At 36.5% G+C, this 15757-nt stretch overlaps 2 protein-coding genes and 1 pseudogene across 2 annotated transcripts; all 3 read left to right on the top strand.

Annotated features, from left to right (window-relative positions):
• On the top strand, nt 520-5407 carry LOC104789510 (annotated as a pseudogene).
• LOC104787466 (E3 ubiquitin-protein ligase ORTHRUS 2-like) lies at nt 5409-7254 on the top strand. The gene is made up of 3 exons (XM_010513056.2): nt 5409-5533; nt 5843-6057; nt 6865-7254. The coding sequence occupies exons 2-3, from the start codon at nt 5872-5874 to the stop codon at nt 7057-7059; spliced, it is 381 nt and encodes a 126-aa protein (XP_010511358.1). The 5' UTR covers nt 5409-5533; nt 5843-5871; the 3' UTR covers nt 7060-7254.
• LOC104787465 (E3 ubiquitin-protein ligase ORTHRUS 2-like) lies at nt 9612-13417 on the top strand. Its single transcript, XM_010513055.2, has 9 exons — nt 9612-10166; nt 10730-11265; nt 11369-11494; nt 11606-11711; nt 11793-11857; nt 11954-12056; nt 12183-12303; nt 12473-12687; nt 12995-13417. The coding sequence occupies exons 1-9, from the start codon at nt 9705-9707 to the stop codon at nt 13208-13210; spliced, it is 1950 nt and encodes a 649-aa protein (XP_010511357.1). The 5' UTR covers nt 9612-9704; the 3' UTR covers nt 13211-13417.

The raw sequence follows: 15757 nt of genomic DNA, 5'->3' as shown, positions 1-15757 counted from the left end.
ATGATTGGGAATGGTAGAAAAGTAAAAAGAAAAAAAAAAAGAAAGATAAAAATTAAAAAGGAGGAGGAACAAGGGAAGGTTTGCGATCACGGTTTGGAATCTCCCAGATTCGTCTTCCCCTTTTACGAACAATTTTTTTTTTTGGTCGTCATCCTTAAATTATCAGGGTATAGATGAAAGAGAGACTAGACAACTGTTGATCATGCAACCAGGTTAAAGAGGTAAATAATATAAAAAATATAGTCTGTATGCACTTTTAGTGGTTACAATAGTCAGTTGGTGAATTATAATTCGTTTTATGGGTATACGATGCAATTCCCCTAAAAAGAAAAAACAAATTCAATGTTTTTTTATTTTTTTCTTTTTTTTCCGTTTGGCGTAAAGACGCTTTGAATCTTTGATAGTCCAAATTTTTTTAAAAAACCCGCCTCTTCACTTTTTTGTTTTTTTCGTTCTCCCTCTTAATTTCCCACTTCTCCTCTTAATTTCCCACTCCCCAAATCCGTCGATATCTTTGAAATGGCGCGTGACATCCAATTCCCGTGCGACGGCGACGGAGTATGCATGCGATGCAAATCAACGCCTCCGCCTGAAGAATCTCTCACTTGCGGCACGTGCGTTATGCCTTGGCACGTGTCCTGTCTCTCGTCTCCTCCCGAAACCTTTTTTTTTTTGAATAAAATGTAAAATTTATTCGAAAAAACTTTGTTACATCAAGTGCAGCGTAAATGAAATACATATTACATACTAAACATTTTTGCTTAAGGAGAGGGGTATCTTGAGGCAAGCCATGTCACCAGGCAGTCCCGAAATCGCCCATCTCCTTGTTCTACTCCCGAAACCTTAGCTTCTACTTTACAGTGGCATTATCCCGATTGCTCCGGCGAAGTCGACCCTCTTCCTGTTTCCGGCGTTGCGGCGGGGTACGGAGCTGTTGGCTCAGATCTTGTAGCGGCAATCCGCGCGATTGAAGCTGATGAGAGTTTGAGTACTGCGGAGAAGGCTAAGAAGAGGCAACAGTTACTGAGTGGTAAAGGCGTCGATGAGGATGACGAAGAAGAGAAGAAGAAGGGTAAAGGGAAAAATGCGAATCTCGATGTCTTATCTGCTCTTGGAGATAACTTGATGTGCTCTTTTTGTATGCAGTTGCCTGAGCGACCTGTGACGGTTCGTTCTCTCTGTCCTGGCTCTTATACTTGTTAATGTAGTGTTCTTTTCTCGAATCTGTGTTAGTATTGATTTGTGATTGTTTTATTGTGTATAGTTTGATTTACTAAATTCGAGAGCTTATGATACAACGGCTTAGACTTTATTGACACAATTAAGTCGTTCCTTTTGCTGATTTACAAAGACAGAGACTTTGATTGTGCTTACCATTTGTGACAAATTGTGTCAATGTTAAGCTACATTTATAGTTCATGATTGTTATTAGACTTGTTAAGTTGTCCTTTTTTTTTTTTACCCTTTTTGGGTTGGATTATTTAGTTGAGAGGTGTATCATTGTGTCAGTATAGTTGTTGATAATTGTTAGGGATTGGTATATGTACACCTCTGTTGTTTAGTTGCCGTTTATGGGATGTTTTTCTTCACTCATTTTATAAGTGTAAACATCTTCTCAAAATAAGCCTTTTTTTTTTTACAAAGATGAAGGCTATATTAAATAGAACTGTCAAATGGTCCGTCCAGCGACCAATGGGCGTGTCCGCTTGGACAGTATTTTATATGGGCGGAAGATGGTCATGACCAAATGGACAATGGTCCAAAAAGTGTCCATGCCCATTAAGACCATTTCCAGATGGTCATGACCATGGACAGCCCATTTTTTTCCTATTGTTATTTATTTATAAAATTTGAGTTTTATTTTTGTTATGTTTTTTTATAAAATCTGAATTTATTTTTGTTGTTATTCATTTATAAAATCTGAGTTTTGTTGTTGTTATTTTCTTTTATAAAATCTGAATTTATTTTTGTTGTTATTCACTTATAAAATTATGTTTTTCCGCCAAAACCTTAAAATTGCGTTTTCTCGCCAAAATCGTAAAATTATGTTTTCCCACCAAAATCGTAAAATTATGTTTTCCCGTCAAAACCGTAAAATTGTGTTTTCCCGGCAAAACCGTAAAATTATTTTTCCGCCAATACAATAATTTGTCTGTTTCATAAAAATAAAAAATTATAAATGTGTTTAATGAAAATAAAAATTTATAAATGTAAAATATAATAATTTAAAATTATTTAGTTGTAAAAAGAATTTCTCATAAAAATAAAAAATTAAAACATGTTAATTTTGTTAGTTGAGCATGCCCATTGTCCATCTCGTTAAGCCCATATGGTCTATGGACAAAAATGGTCAAATGCCCAAATAAACCATTTCCCGTCAAAACCGTAAAATTGTGTTTTCCCGGCAAAACCGTAAAATTATTTTTCCGCCAATACAATAATTTGTCTGTTTCATAAAAATAAAAAATTATAAATGTGTTTAATGAAAATAAAAATTTATAAATGTAAAATATAATAATTTAAAATTATTTAGTTGTAAAAAGAATTTCTCATAAAAATAAAAAATTAAAACATGTTAATTTTGTTAGTTGAGCATGCCCATTGTCCATCTCGTTAAGCCCATATGGTCTATGGACAAAAATGGTCAAATGCCCAAATAAACCATTTCCCGTCAAAACCGTAAAATTGTGTTTTCCCGGCAAAACCGTAAAATTATTTTTCCGCCAATACAATAATTTGTCTGTTTCATAAAAATAAAAAATTATAAATGTGTTTAATGAAAATAAAAATTTATAAATGTAAAATATAATAATTTAAAATTATTTAGTTGTAAAAAGAATTTCTCATAAAAATAAAAAATTAAAACATGTTAATTTTGTTAGTTGAGCATGCCCATTGTCCATCTCGTTAAGCCCATATGGTCTATGGACAAAAATGGTCAAATGCCCAAATAAACCATTTCCCGTCAAAACCGTAAAATTGTGTTTTCCCGGCAAAACCGTAAAATTATTTTTCCGCCAATACAATAATTTGTCTGTTTCATAAAAATAAAAAATTATAAATGTGTTTAATGAAAATAAAAATTTATAAATGTAAAATATAATAATTTAAAATTATTTAGTTGTAAAAAGAATTTCTCATAAAAATAAAAAATTAAAACATGTTAATTTTGTTAGTTGAGCATGCCCATTGTCCATCTCGTTAAGCCCATATGGTCTATGGACAAAAATGGTCAAATGCCCAAATAAACCATTTCCCGTCAAAACCGTAAAATTGTGTTTTCCCGGCAAAACCGTAAAATTATTTTTCCGCCAATACAATAATTTGTCTGTTTCATAAAAATAAAAAATTATAAATGTGTTTAATGAAAATAAAAATTTATAAATGTAAAATATAATAATTTAAAATTATTTAGTTGTAAAAAGAATTTCTCATAAAAATAAAAAATTAAAACATGTTAATTTTGTTAGTTGAGCATGCCCATTGTCCATCTCGTTAAGCCCATATGGTCTATGGACAAAAATGGTCAAATGCCCAAATAAACCATTTCCCGTCAAAACCGTAAAATTGTGTTTTCCCGGCAAAACCGTAAAATTATTTTTCCGCCAATACAATAATTTGTCTGTTTCATAAAAATAAAAAATTATAAATGTGTTTAATGAAAATAAAAATTTATAAATGTAAAATATAATAATTTAAAATTATTTAGTTGTAAAAAGAATTTCTCATAAAAATAAAAAATTAAAACATGTTAATTTTGTTAGTTGAGCATGCCCATTGTCCATCTCGTTAAGCCCATATGGTCTATGGACAAAAATGGTCAAATGCCCAAATAAACCATTTCCCGTCAAAACCGTAAAATTGTGTTTTCCCGGCAAAACCGTAAAATTATTTTTCCGCCAATACAATAATTTGTCTGTTTCATAAAAATAAAAAATTATAAATGTGTTTAATGAAAATAAAAATTTATAAATGTAAAATATAATAATTTAAAATTATTTAGTTGTAAAAAGAATTTCTCATAAAAATAAAAAATTAAAACATGTTAATTTTGTTAGTTGAGCATGCCCATTGTCCATCTCGTTAAGCCCATATGGTCTATGGACAAAAATGGTCAAATGCCCAAATAAACCATTTCCCGTCAAAACCGTAAAATTGTGTTTTCCCGGCAAAACCGTAAAATTATTTTTNTGGCAGGATTTATGTTACAATACCACCTGACCACTTTGGTCCCATTCCCGCTGAGAATGATCCTGTGAGGAGCCAAGGTCTTTTAGTTGGAGAATCCTGGGAGGACCGACTCGAGTGTAGGCAGTGGGGCGCTCACTTCCCACATGTCGCTGGCCTTGCTGGACAAGCAAGTTATGGAGCTCAATCTGTAGCACTCTCTGGAGGTTATGAGGATGATGAAGATCATGGAGAATGGTTTCTATACACAGGAAGGTCTGCCTTTCACTTCTCCTAGCTTTTTGGTCCATTTGATTTATTAAATAATCTTGTACAATTTTACTTCTCTCATGTGTATAGAAATATCAATTCTCCAATTTACTGATAGATTGTCTCTTTTTGTCTTGATTATGTGTGGATGTGTCATGCAGTGGGGGTAGAGATCTCAGTGGCAACAAAAGGACTAACAAGGATCAGTCTTTTGACCAAAAGTTCGAGAAGTCTAATGAAGCTTTAAGACTCAGTTGCAAATTGGGGTATCCCGTTCGAGTTGTCAGGTTACCTCTTATTCGAGCACAGCTGCGTTTCATGCAACGTTTTTCTCACTCTTCAACTTGCAGTGATCTTAACTTTTTCACCTATTTCGATATATGATCAGGTCTCACAAGGAAAAGCGTTCTGCATATGCCCCTGAGGAAGGAGTGAGATATGATGGAGTTTACAGGATCGAAAAGTGCTGGCGAAAAGTTGGAATCCAGGTATACAATACATACGTATAGCTAAGAACGGTAAACTTTTCCTGTTCTATTTTTTATGCATTGACCTATTTTTCTGTGGTCCATAGGGTTCTTTTAAGGTCTGTCGTTATCTGTTTGTTAGATGTGACAATGAGCCAGCTCCATGGACCAGGTTTGATCTACTGCTTGAAAGTGTGCCCCTTTTCAATATATATTCCATTTGAGTTCAATGCTGAGATATATTGCAGTGATGAGCATGGAGATCATCCAAGACCTTTACCAAATATTCCTGAGCTTAATATGGCCATCAGAGATGTTTGAGAGAAAAGAAAGTCCATCATGGGATTTTGATGTAAGTTCCAAGACATCTCAACTATACAAGTTGGCGTGTGAGCAGATATTGATTTTTTTGTTTAGGCCGGTTCATTATCTGTTATATAAACTATACAAGTTGGTATTTTCTTATAATATACTTACTGGATCAGGAAGGTGAGGGTTGTTGAAATGGATAAAGCCTCCACCTGCCAGTAAAAAGTCAGTGAATGTTTTGGATCCTGAGGAGAGGAAAAGTTTGAAGAAAGCCATAAAGGCGGCACACTCGAATACCGTGAGGGCAAGACTTCTGAAAGGTCTGTGTGTGTGTCCAAATTCTCTACTTCTGCTGTTATTATGTTTATCCTTGTTGCCAAATAAGTTCTAGTGCATTATGTTTATATTTCTAGATTGGGCCTTCCTAAACAGCTCGAAGTTATCTTTTCTAGAAAATAGAAAATGTTTTGTACTTGGAGGCTCAAGCTATGGTTCCCTCGAAACTTTAGTATCAGGAAGTCAATGATTCCGAAATGGGTTAACCTAACTGATAAAGTTAACATTAATATGACCAAGATATGTTCAGCTCTTTCTTTCTTAAAACTGTCTTTGGGTTTTTGATGATGCAGAGTTTAAGTGCCAGATCTGTCACCAAGTGATGACTCTTCCTGTGACAACTCCTTGTGCTCATAACTTCTGCAAGGCGTGTTTGGAAGCTAAATTTGCTGGGAAAACTCTAGTGAGAGAGAGAAGCAGAGGTGGACGCACACTACGTGCACAGAAGAATGTCATGAACTGCCCTTGTTGCCCCACTGACATTTCTGACTTTCTCCAGAACCCTCAGGTGAATCATCATCATCTCTCTTCTTGCATTGTTTCTGCAGTAAACATAGCACACGTCTTTCGTATAATTTTTATATTTTCAAGTGCAAATTGCATTAGCATTGATTTTGGCTCTGCTTGAACTAGATGTAGTTGGTCAATGGATTTTGTAATGTGATTGTATCTTCAAATACCTATTGAGTTTGTAGTGTGATTGTGTGTGAAAAGGTTTATTCAGAAGCCTATATAAATTATAAATTTGATTGGATTTAAGTATGTCATTCACTGATGGTTTCCATTCTTGAAAAGTGAAATTGTAGCAAATCTGGTATTTCGCGACTTACCATTATTATGATCATGCAAATCTGGTATTTCGCTCTCTCGTGAAATTATTCTTCGCTTCCTAATCGCAATTGTGTAAACAGGTTAATAGAGAAGTGATGGAGGTGATAGAGAGGCTGAAGAACCAGGAAGAGGACGATGCAAAGCCTGTAGATGAAGANATATTTTCAAGTGCAAATTGCATTGATTTTGGCTCTGCTTGAACTAGATGTAGTTGGTCAATGAATTTTTAATGTGTTTGTATCTTCAAATACCTATTGATTTTGTAGTGTGATTGTGTGTGAATAGGTTTTTTCAGAAGCCTATATAAATTATAAATTTGAGTGGATTTAAGTATGTCTTTCACCGATGCTTTCCATTCTTGAAAAGTGAAGTTGTAGCAAATCTGGTATTTCGCTACTTACCATAATTATGATCATACAAATTGAGGAAAAATCTCTCTTGTGAACTTATTCTTTGCTTCCCAATTGCAATTGTGTGTCAACAGGTCAATAGAGAAGTAATGGAGGTGATAGAGAGGCTGAAGAACCAGGAAGAGGACGATGCAGAGCCTGTAGATGAAGGTGAAGGCTCAGGTACAGACCCTGAAGAAGAAACCCAGGTCGTGTCTGAAGAAGCTGAGCAACCAAAGAAACGGATTAAGCTGGACACAGACGTAGCAGTTTCGGCGACTGTTGTGTAATCTTGCATGCAGTAAGTAGGTAGGGGCCTTTCCAATGGCTTATTTGGATCAAACCATTCGGTAAAGTTGGAGACTTCTATGGTTTTGATTTGGTACCAAAGACTGAAGTAGAAAAAAAAACACTCTAGTACCTGATGTCGTACGCAAATTTTCTTTTGCGGTCTGTTGTTTTGGATATTACTACAACTGAGTTCTAAATCGAGGGTAAACTTTGACTCCCTGGTTTGATTTGATTTGATTTTTGCTTATTTTGGATTATCTGGTTTATTAGGTTTTAAAACTCACACTACAAGAAAACAATATGTTTTCCTACCAGGAAACACGTAGGGATTTGGTAGGAAACAGTGTTTTTTGACTGTTTTCCTACGAAAATATTAAGAAGAAATAGCCTGAAGGAAATAGATATTAGTGAGAATTTGGAAGGAATTATCTTTCAAGTTTCCTACGAAAATACTTTCGAAGGAAAATTTGTAGGAAAAAAGAAAGAAAGGGAAAGGGCAGTTTTGTCAAATTTCCTTCTTTATATGCGAAGGAAAGCGTTTCCTTCGGCTTCCCTTCCAATATTTTCTTTTAATTTTCCTCGCATTTGTTTTTCTTTCGGCTTCCCTTCCACTATTTTCCTTTAATTTCCCTTCGCATCTGTTTTTCCTTCTACACATTTCATTCTATTTTCCTTCACATTTTCACTCAAAGTTCCTTCTAAAATATTCTTCAAGATTCCTTCGAGAATTTCATTCTAGGTTCCTTCAAAAATTTCATATTATTAATTTCAGATCAATTTCATCAAACCATTATTAATTTCCAATTAGTTTGCATTTTTATAAATTTAAACTACTACAAATGCGATGCCCAAAACATACTTCATAACTCAAAAAAACAATCCATATACAATAAACTTACTTTTACAGGTGCCGACCAAAAAAATAATAGAAATAAAACGTACTTTTACAGAATTATGAAACTGATCAAGGATTCAAGGTTGTGTCTCGTCTTCGTCTTCCACGGTTGATGGTGTCTCCGGGTACTCAGGTGGACGTAGATCAGGAAACCGGCTTAGGAGGAGCTTGTTGCATTCCATAAGAAACTTGATCTGAGCGTCCTTCTCTTGTTCACGAGCCTTCAATGTTTGAATCTCTTCTTGTAGTTTAGGAATCTGTCGTGGAGCTGAAGAAGAAGATGGGCATCCATCATCGAAAAGGTTACCAAATCCATAAAGTTTACCTCTAACCTTTGGAACAACCTGTCAATTAAAACCAAGAATTGTAAAAAGCTCACTTGATAGAAAAAATTTGAATCGTAAAAGAAAAATCTTGTTTTTAAAATAATAGATAGGTCAGAGCAATAAATGTTTTTGTTGTCTGGGAGTTAAGATAGGCAATGGCTGTCTTATATAGAAAAAAATTTCAAATCTTTCCAATTGATTGTCCCATTTGGTTTTGTTTTGGCTTGCCGACTTAAACAACTATTATACGAATTTTCTTTCGAATAATAAGTTTGGTAGGAAACCCGAAGGCATATTTCCTTTTATATTCCTTCGGCATATATTCCTTCTATATTCCTTCCGATTGCTTTCAACGTTTCCTTCGAATCGATTCTCGAAGGAAACTGAGAGCAAAATTTCCTTCCGAATTCCTTCCCCTGTTTTACTTTTAATATTCTATCGATTTTCTTTCACTTTTTCCTTCGAATTTGTTTTCCGAAGGATTTTTGAAGTAAATTAGCTTCTCATTTCTCCTCTCGTTTTCCGTAGGAAATACCTTTCTTAGACTGTTTTTTAATCGTCAAAAAGTTGAAGGTTTTTCGAAGGAAACTAGCCCTACGAAAATTTCCGTAGGAAACTTGGTAGGATAACATATTGTTTTCGTGTAGTGTATATGTTTCTAATGGTATGATACATCAAGTTACATAAACCTCCATAGTCCATAAAGTCATCTATTTCATAGGTAAGTGACTTCGTCAAAAGCTAGTAGAATATATTACATATAAATAATAAAACATGGTCGACCTCTGTATTTTTTTTTTGTTTTTCGTTTCTCAAATTAAATGGATAGAGTTGTTGAGAAAAGACATCAATGAAATGAAATAGCTCGTAACTTATGGCATGTGACATGATAAAATCGAGAATCTCGCATAGACATTGTTCAAGTATGTGAATCAATGTAGACGACCTTCCATTTTCTGGTATTAATTCTTTACATCACCACACCACCACATTAGTCAGCAGAGCAAGCTTTTTAATACCCATGCGTTACAACTAATGGCCCTTGTTATCATCTTTTTTGTTTGTATTAGAAATCAATTTTAAATAAAAAGTTACCTAACAAACAAGACCTTGTAAAATGATATAATATCCACATAATTTTCAAATACATATTTCTTTCTTATTCTATTAAAAATACTAATTATTTCACTACCCTAAATTAGTCAATATAAATAAATATGATAAACAGTCCATATTCAATGGTAGATATTTCATAGTAGGACAATTTTTTATTTATTTTTGACTCTATGAAATCTCCTTCCTAATTTGATTCCCTAAGTGCTTTTTAAAACCCCGCTCTCTTCACTTTTCATTTTTCATCTTCATCGTTTTCTGCTCTCTCGCTCTCTACCTCATCTTTTGGCTATTCTCTTCATCATCGGATATGGCTTCTCCTGACATCCAACTCCCCTGCAACGGCGACGGTGTATGCATGCGATGCAAATCCGAGCCTCCGCCTGAAGAAACTCTCCCTTGCGGCACATGCGTTACGCCTTGGCACGTGTCCTGTCTCTCTTCTCCTCCAGAAACCCTAGCGTCCACTTTGGATTGGCAGTGTCCTGATTGCTCCGGCGGTCCTCTTCCTGTTTCTGGCGTTGCGGCCGGGTACGGATCTGTTGGTTCAGATCTTGTTGCGGCCATTCACGCCATCGGGGCGGATGCGTCTTTGAGTGATGAGGAGAAGGCTAGGAAGAGGCAACAGTTAGTGAGTGGTAAACCCGTCGCTGAGGATGAGGAAGAAGAGAAGAAGATGAAGAAGGGTAAAGGAAAAAGTGATGTGTTATCTACTCTTGATGAAAACTTGATATGTTTTTACTGTATGTCGTTACTTGACCTACCTGTGACGGTACATTCTCTTTCTCTTCTCTATTATGCTTCATGCTTATAAATTAATTGTCCAATATCACAATACTTACTATGCATGATTGTTTATGTGTACACTTGATTTACTAATTCGAGTTTGTGTCATACCACAATTACAAAATTTAGGGTTTATTGACACGTTCAATTGTTACTTTTGATGATTTACAAAGACATAGAATTAATTGTGCTTACCATATGTGACAACACCTTGTGTACACTTGTTGGGTTGGATATTGTTTAGTTGAGACTGGAGAGGTGTATCATGGTCTTTGTTGATAATAGTGTTAGGAAAGGAAGTGGTATGTGTACACTTTTGTTGAAGGTTGTTCTTGTCTATATATATTGTTGTTTAGTGCCGTTTATGGGATGTTTTTCTATATTCATTTTCGAAGTTGGGGTTTCATTTACTTTTGCTATTGATGAGTAGTCGATATGGTAAGAGTTGAAAGACTTTAATAAGTGTTAACTTCTTTTTTTTGTGTGTGTGTGTGTGTGACAAATTTGAAGTATATGGACTGATGGATATCTTATATGTTTGTTTTTCAGACACCATGTGGGCACAACGTTTGCTTGAAATGTTTCAAGAAGTGGATGGGCGCTAATAAAATACCTACTTGTGGAAAATGCCGCACCGTTGTTCCTTTAAAAATTGCAAGAAATCCCCGTATCAACTTGTCCATCGTGGCTGCTATTCGGTTAGCAAAAGACCCTATACGTGCTGATGATGCGGGTACTTCAAAGGACCGTCATTTCGTTAGCAACCAAGACCGACCAGATAAAGCATTTACAACTGAGCGTGCAAAGAAAACAGGGAACGCAAATGCTTCAAGTGGCAAGATATTTGTTACCATACCAAAAGATCATTTTGGTCCCATACCAGCGGAAAATGATCCTCGTAGGAACCTCGGTGTCTTGGTCGGGGAGTCCTGGGAGGACCGACAGGAGTGTCGACAGTGGGGGGTGCACTTCCCACATGTCTCCGGCATTGCTGGACAAGCCAACCACGGAGCTCAGTCCGTGGTGCTTTCTGGTGGTTACGTCGATGATGAGGACAATGGGGAGTGGTTCCTATATACCGGAAGGTATATGCATATTATTTATTTTAATAATCATCTAGCTTTATATTCTTCAGTTTACTAATATGTTCTGTCTCTGTTTGTTTTAATGTGTGGATGTGTCACGCAGTGGGGGAAGAGATCTCAGTGGCAACAAAAGGACAGCCAAGGATCAGTCTCATGATCAAGCATTCAAAAAAAGAAATGCAGCTTTAAGACTTAGTTGCAAGATGGGGTATCCTGTTCGAGTTATCAGGTTAGCTGTTATTTGAGAACAACTCTTTTGCATGTAACTTTCTCACTTTTCAACTTGAAGCTTACTTCAGTGATCTTATCTCTTCAATAACCTTTTGCCATATATGATCAGGTCTCACAATGTGAAGAGCTGTCATTCTGTATATTCCCCTATGGAAGGAGTGAGGTATGATGGAGTTTACAGGATTGAGAAGTGCTGGCGGAAAGTTGGAAAACAGGTACACATACACACGTAGCCAACAACTGTAAATTTTCCCTGAACTTTTTCATGCATTGACCTATTCTTCTGTGGTCCATAGGGTTGTTATAAGGCCTGTCGTTACCTATTTGTTAGATGTGACAATGAGCCAGCTCCATGGACCAGGTTTGATCTATTTCTTGAAAGCGTGCATGCGCTTAATATATATATATATATATATATATATATTCCATTAGAGTTTAATGGTGTGATTTATTGTAGTGATGAGCAAGGAGATCGTCCAAGACCTATACCTAATGTTCCTGAACTTAATATGGCCATAGACCTGTTTGAGAGAAAGGAAAGTCCATCGTGGGATTTTGATGTAAGTTCCAAGACATCTCAACTATAATAGTTGGCGAGTTATATATCGAATTTTCTTTTGCTGGTTCGTTATTTTAATTTTCATCTCTCCCCCTATACTTTACTGATAATAGGCTTACTTGATCAGGAAAGTGAGGGTCGTTGGAGATGGATGAAGCCTCCACCTGCTAGTAAAAAGCGGGTGAATAAGGAGAGGAAAAGTTTGAGGACCGCAAACTCGAATACCGTGAGGGGAAAACTTCTGAAAGGTCTGTGTGCCTTTCTAAACAATTTTGAAGTTACCTTTTCTAGAAATGATCAGGCTCAAGATTCCTAAAAAGTTTATTATGATCAGTTAACAAAATATTCAGCTCTTTCTTTATATAGCTTTTCTCCAAATCTGGAATATGTAAACTGTTGGGTTTTTCTTTGATGCAGAGTTTAGATGCCTGATCTGTCGACAAGTGATGACTCTTCCTGTGACAACCCCTTGTGCTCATAACTTCTGCAAGCCATGTTTGGAAGCTAAATTTGCTGGGACAACTCTAATGAGAGAGAGAAGCAGAGGTGGACGTACACTACGCGCCCAGAAGAATGTCATGAAATGCCCTTATTGTCCCACTGACCTTTCTGATTTTCTCCCGAACCTTCAGGTAAAAACATCATCATATCTTCTTCTTGCATTGATTTCATACAGTGAACATAGCACAACTTTTTTTTTTGTATTAATATCATATGAATTGGCTCTGCTAGAACTAGGTAGATGAAGTTGGTCAATAGTAATGTGTAGGGAAAGGTATATAACCAATGAATTTGTGAGGAATTTAATTATGTCATTCACTTATTTGATGCTTCCAGTCCTTAAAATTGAAACTGTAGCAAATCATATGATATTTTTACCATTTTGTTATGATCACACAAATCGAGGAGTAATTACTTTTGGGAAATGTGTGTAAACAGGTCAACAGAGATGTAATGGATTTGATAGAGAGGCTGAAGAATGAGGAAGAGGAGAACGCAGAGCCTGAAGGTGATGAAGGTGAATGCTCTGGTACCAGTTCTGAGGAAGAAACTGATGTGGTCGTGTCTGAAGAGGCTGAGCAGCCAAAGAAACGGATTAAGTTGGACACTGACGCAGTGATTACCGAGGCTGTTGTTGAATCAGACATGGAGTAGGTAGGGACCATTTCAATGGCATTTTTTGGATCGAACCATCAGGCCAAGTTTGAGACTATATGGTTTTGTTTTGCAAGTTTAAGACTTTTATTTGAATTAAATCTCTAGTACGTAACATTTGTGGAACGTATTGCGATCTGTTTATTTTGTATTTTACTTCAACAGAGTACTAAATATAGTACTTAAAAACTTGGTTCTCCGGTTTGATTTATTTTCTTTCTTATTTTGGATTTTCTGGTGTATTAGATTTTAAAACCATTATATTAGGTTTAGATGTTGTCTCATCTCGCTAATCCAATCTAGATTCTACTTAGGTTCAGTTGTTCTCTTTTGTATATTTTTTTTTTACTTTTTTTTTTGTCAATTTGGATGTTCAATTGGTTGCTCCTAAGATGTTTAAAGCGTTTATAGGTTATAGATGCATGTAAGTAGGTTTGTCCCAAAGAAAAAAAAGGTTTAATCCGTGGATGAATTCTCGACAAACAGTGTTGTCTCTTGTGCCATCTTGCTATCTAGCTTTGGTTCCCAAGCCTTCATGGATCCTTGTTGAGCTACCTTAGCTACATTCGTGTAATATTTGCTTTCCCCTTATTGTTGCTTTTACTTTGTGTTAAGCTGTATTTTCTTTGTTTCTATGGTTTGTATGAACTTATATTCGGTTGATTAATGAAAACAAACCTTTGTTCAAAAAAACAGAAAGGTTTTAAACATTTATTAAATTTCAGAAACTGATTAAAACTTGTTTTTTTATTTTTATTTTTTGTGTGTGTGTGCACCAACTGATTAAAACATGTTCTAAGTAATATGTTATAAGGTTCCTTATAGGAATCTCACATCTTTATGTATAGTATTCGTTCCTATAACTATCTAAACATGAGGCCGATGCAATTGAATGTGCACAAACATGAAAACATTGGCTCTTCCCCTCACAAATTTGGTTGGTTGATATTGTTGGTTAGTGTATTTGTCAAGTTGCTGTTTATATAGCGTCGACGATAATTTGTTACCCTTATTGATATTTTTACTTGATATCTAAGAAAAAATAGAGTAGAATGATTCGTGAACTTGAGATTATAGGAGAGTGTTACAACTTAAAGACTAATGTGTAATTAGTTATTGTTAAACCCTAGTGCTAAACACTATATATATTGTAACACATTCACATGTACAATACAAGCTTTCCTTACATGGTATTAGAGCAGCAAAAATCCTAGACCTAAATTTTTTTTTTCACCGCCGCTTCTCTTTTTTCTTCTCTCTCGTTCTTTATCATGGCGGCCTCTCCATCTGATGTTATCAACCCTGCTTCTGCCTCACAGCTTCACAAAATTAATATGTCTAATGTTACCAAGCTCACTGCTTCCAACTACTTGATGTGGAATCGTCAAGTTCGTGCTCTGCTGGCTGGATATGGCCTTGCGGGGTTCCTCGATGGCACCACCGTTGCTCCGGACGCCACTGTGCGTCAAGGTGAACTCTCTATTACTAATCCGGAGTATAATATTTGGGAAAGGCAAGACCAACTCATTGTTGCTAGCCTTCTCAGTGCGATCTCAATTGAGATCCAACCCATGCTCTCCAAGACTACCACGTCCACCGAGATTTGGAGTCTTCTTTCCTCTACGTATGCTAAACCAACGTGGGGACACATCAAACAACTTCGGGAATAAATCAAGCAATGGCGGAAAGGTTCTCGCACGGTTGGTGAATACATTCAGGGCTTGGTTGCTCGCTTTGACCAGCTTGCTACGCTTGGTAAGCCGTATGAATATGAAGAACAGATCGAGTTTCTGCTGAGCAGTCTTCCGGAGGATTATAAGCCGCTTATTGACCAGATCGACGGCCGTGACACGCCTCCTTCCAAGCTTCCGGATCGTCTGTTGTTCCTGTTACAACAAATGCGGTTTTTCACAAACCCTCTGGCAACAACAACAACTCCTCTCGTCACCAAAATCGTCATGATTCACGCGGATCTCATCAATCATACCGTGGCTCCCAAGGCAAAGGTTATCAAGGGCGTTGCCAGCTGTGTGGTGTGTTTGGTCATAGCGCGAGGCGGTGCTCTCAGCTTCCTTCCGGCGGCACATATCAACCCTCTGGTGGTAATTACCACCCACCTTCCACCCCGTGGCAGCCTCGTGCGAAAATGGCCGCTGTCCCACCGTACAATCCCGCAAATTGGATCATGGACTCGGGTGCCACACACCATTTGACGTCCGATCTCGCCAACTTGTCCCTACATAAACCATCTACCGGTGGTGAAGAGGTGCAGATTGCGGATGGTTCAGGTCTCAAAATCACACATACTGGTTGCCTCCCTTCCTACACCATCTCGCTCTCTTATCAATGATATTCTATATGTCTCGGATGTTCGAAAGAATTTGATATCAGTTTTTTGCCTACGCTATACTAATCAGGTTTCAGTTCATTTCTATCCTGCCCTCTTTCAGGTGAGGGATCTGAGCACGTGGGTCAAGTTACTCCAAGGCCGAACTAGAAATGAATTGTATGAATGGCCGATGAGTGGAGGCTCCATTACGGCATTCT

The sequence above is a fragment of the Camelina sativa genome, chromosome 5 (assembly GCF_000633955.1).
Source record: "Camelina sativa cultivar DH55 chromosome 5, Cs, whole genome shotgun sequence".
In the NCBI taxonomy this organism is placed as follows: domain Eukaryota; kingdom Viridiplantae; phylum Streptophyta; class Magnoliopsida; order Brassicales; family Brassicaceae; genus Camelina; species Camelina sativa.
The sequence above is the reverse complement of the archived record's forward strand: the minus strand, read 5'-3'. Positions and strand labels throughout refer to the sequence as shown.